The sequence below is a fragment of the Penaeus vannamei genome, chromosome 43 (assembly GCF_042767895.1).
Source record: "Penaeus vannamei isolate JL-2024 chromosome 43, ASM4276789v1, whole genome shotgun sequence".
NCBI lineage: Eukaryota > Metazoa > Arthropoda > Malacostraca > Decapoda > Penaeidae > Penaeus > Penaeus vannamei.
In genome coordinates this window covers 6232420-6235495 of record NC_091591.1, presented here as the reverse complement: position 1 = coordinate 6235495, position 3076 = coordinate 6232420, and the positions used below count along the sequence as shown (strand labels likewise).

Genomic DNA, 3076 nt, shown 5'->3' with positions numbered 1-3076 from the left:
GTATATAAAGGAGTAGTTTCTTGTCTCACGTGACTGCACAGTTCACGCCGTCGTTGTCGTTGTCGTTGTCATGCGTGGTAAACGGGTGGCCGTTGTGCGTGGCACTCCCGAAGCCATCACCAGCTGTACCGTTGTACCTGGTGGTTGAGTTTTTGTTATTATTATTATTATTATGCGTATGTGTAAGAACAGAAATTGACAAGGAATCTTATCAGTGCATTATCTTTGGTTTGAGACTCTAAAGTCTAATTTGACCCTGTTTAAACTACCTTTTCTTTCTTCTCGTTGTTCCACGAAAACAAAAGAATGGTGAATACACAGCAAGCCAGCGTGCAGTTAAATGATGCAACTTGAGAATGAATCTAAATAAGTATATAAAGTATATAAATGGAAGGTAGTCAAAAGAGATGGCTTAGCAGTGTTACTTTAAGCAAGTTCTCACTATACAGCGATCCGTACAGCTTGCTTTTACCTGCCGACTTGCAGCCGATACTTGGTGCTGGCGTCCCCCAGGTGGAAGAGCCCGTACTTGGCCCATTTCGCGTTGCCCTCGTAGTCCGTGAGGTCGACTCTCATCTCCTGCAGGCCGGTCGAGGTCAGGTGGTGCACGAGGTCGAGGCCCAGCCAGAACTCGCCGCCGTCCATGTGGCCGAAGCCGAGCTCGTACTCGACCCACGTGCGGTAGAAGTCCTCCCTCACAGAGAGCTTGAGCCGCCTCTGGAACACCGTCCAGCCGCCGCCGTCGGTCTCCTGGTCGCAGTAGACGGTCGCAGCCGCGTCGGGCGAGTCGCGGAAGGGGAACACGCGCCGGACGCCCGACGCGGAGTCGCCGTCCAGCTGCAGGTCGCGGCAGTGCCTGGGCCGCCGCCGCTGCCTCTCCGCGTCGAGAATCGCTCGCCGCACCTCGGACATCGTGTCCCGCAGGTCCTGGCGGGGCAGAGGGGGGAGGGGGGATTCAACACGCGTAGTGCAGAATATCTTCATCTACATATATTGCTGTGGGCTGGATACAATATGTCCGTATGTATACTTTGCGTATTTGTATGTATATATATATTAAGGCCTTTTCTATAGCATCCTGGAACCCTATCACTTTGATGCATTGTTTCATGTTGTATCATGGGCGCTACAAATCACATCATCAAAGTTTGTGTTGGCATATAAAATCATTCTTCCTAATTTCACATAAAAAGTCAACAGAGAACCATTCAAGTACTTGATGTGCTTTTACAATTTTTAATCACAAGGAAAACATTGTGGAAGCTTCAGATAAAACGGAAAAAGTATCTGACTTCTGCAACTTTTGTTGTTTATACACTTGTCTTCCTTCACAAGTCTATGGAAACTTTATTTTTTATTTTTTTTTTAAATTTCGTTAAAACATTTTTCCTTATGACTTTAATCTTTATATAAAAAGTGGAAGTTGCATTAGGTTTTGCATCTAATTGTCTCCACCGCGAGGGAACTCCCTGTCTGATTCAGACATTTGGATCACTCAAATGATCATGGGCATTTATTTCTCATTGATTAATTTGTATAAACAAATCAAGGTACAAACCCTTTTTTCTGCATTTTTGAGCATGTAGGGTTACATCAGAAAGGTACAGAATGAATTTGAAGATATTCATCACACCGAAGTCAATACCACGTTATATGACTCGGACACATTGAAAATTCTTTCCATGTTTTTCCAGCGACGGTCATGATTCACTTAGATTTTTACCCATACCGAATGAACATGCACTTGATGTATTGCTAAAATAAGCACATAAACACTTTATGCACCTTTACAGTATTTCTTAAACCAAGAAATGAACGATGCAATTCGTAATTAATCAAAATATAAATCCTTATCTGCTTTGATTCGCTGGCCAGAGTGTATCACACTGAATCAAGGTAGACAGACTGATGCAAATTGGAAAAAAATGTTTCAGCAGGTTTCTAAACTGTGCGCATAAAGGGCAAACATGTATCAAAGTGTTGGAAATTTCAGAAATACTACAAAAAAGACTTAAAATCTATTTGTATATATAAGGCCTTTTTGTAGCACCTCTTAAAGCTTTGATACATGCAAACATTATTGAAACCTGTTGAAACATGTTTTCGATTTGTTTCAGTTTGCATGCCTTTACCTTGAGACAATGTGATCGACTCGGGCCAGCCAATCAGATCGCGATATTTTCAGATTTACTTCACGTGGTCTTATATAAGGATTTATATTTACATTGATTAGCAACTGAATCGCATATTCCTTGATAAAAACAATCTATCATAAAGGTGCATAAAATGTTTCCGTGCCCTTTTAGCAGTACATCAAATACATGTTCACTCTATATGGGTAAAATTGGAACGACATGGTATGACTTTGCATTGTGTCCGATTCATATGACGTGATATTGGCTTCAGTGGGATGAATGTCTTCAGAATCATTTTGTACATGTATGATTTAACGCTACAGGCTGAAAATTGTCAAAGAAAAAAGGCTGTGTATCTTCAAATGTTGACATAAAAGAGGCACTACGTTAAGTCGATTGAGATTCGGACTCCATGTGAATAAGATTTAAAAAAAAAGATACAAAACTTCAAGCAACATCCACTTTCCATATGAAGAACAATGCATGTAACAAGAAAAAGAGAATAATGTTTTGCTAAAATCTAAGAAGGTAGCTTCCACAGCCTTGCGAAGCATAGCTTGGTGTGTAAACAAAATAAGTTGGGGTTGGAGAATGGTCAGGTAATACTTTTCATTTTATTTAGTGCATCCACAAAGTGTTGCTTGTAATGGAAAGGCATACGAGCTTACTGATTAATTAAATGTTTTCTTCTATTAGCTACATTATGTAAGATTATGAAAAATAACTCCTTTATTCAAATTTCGTGTCAGTACAAAATTCGAGGGTACCGTCTTTTGTAGTGACCACGAAGTGTTACGGGTTCAGGATGCTACTAAATAGGCCTCTATATGTGTATTTGTGGAAACTGTATATATGTGTATGCATGTATATACATCTGTAAGTATGTCGAGCACTAACACACACGCACACGTCCACGCATGTGCATATCCACATGTACATGA

General features: G+C 40.8%; 1 protein-coding gene across 2 annotated transcripts in view; it reads right to left on the bottom strand.

The window, feature by feature from the left end:
* Window positions 1-55: 55 nt before the first annotated feature.
* Window positions 56-3076, bottom strand: part of LOC113820788 (ryncolin-1) — a gene marked incomplete at its 3' end in the record, with an annotated part of 6383 nt that continues 3362 nt past the window's right edge. For both annotated transcript variants that reach the window (XM_070119015.1, XM_070119016.1), the window contains 2 exon segments: window positions 56-137; window positions 473-927. In XM_070119015.1, the coding sequence (XP_069975116.1) occupies window positions 56-137; window positions 473-927 (537 nt within the window).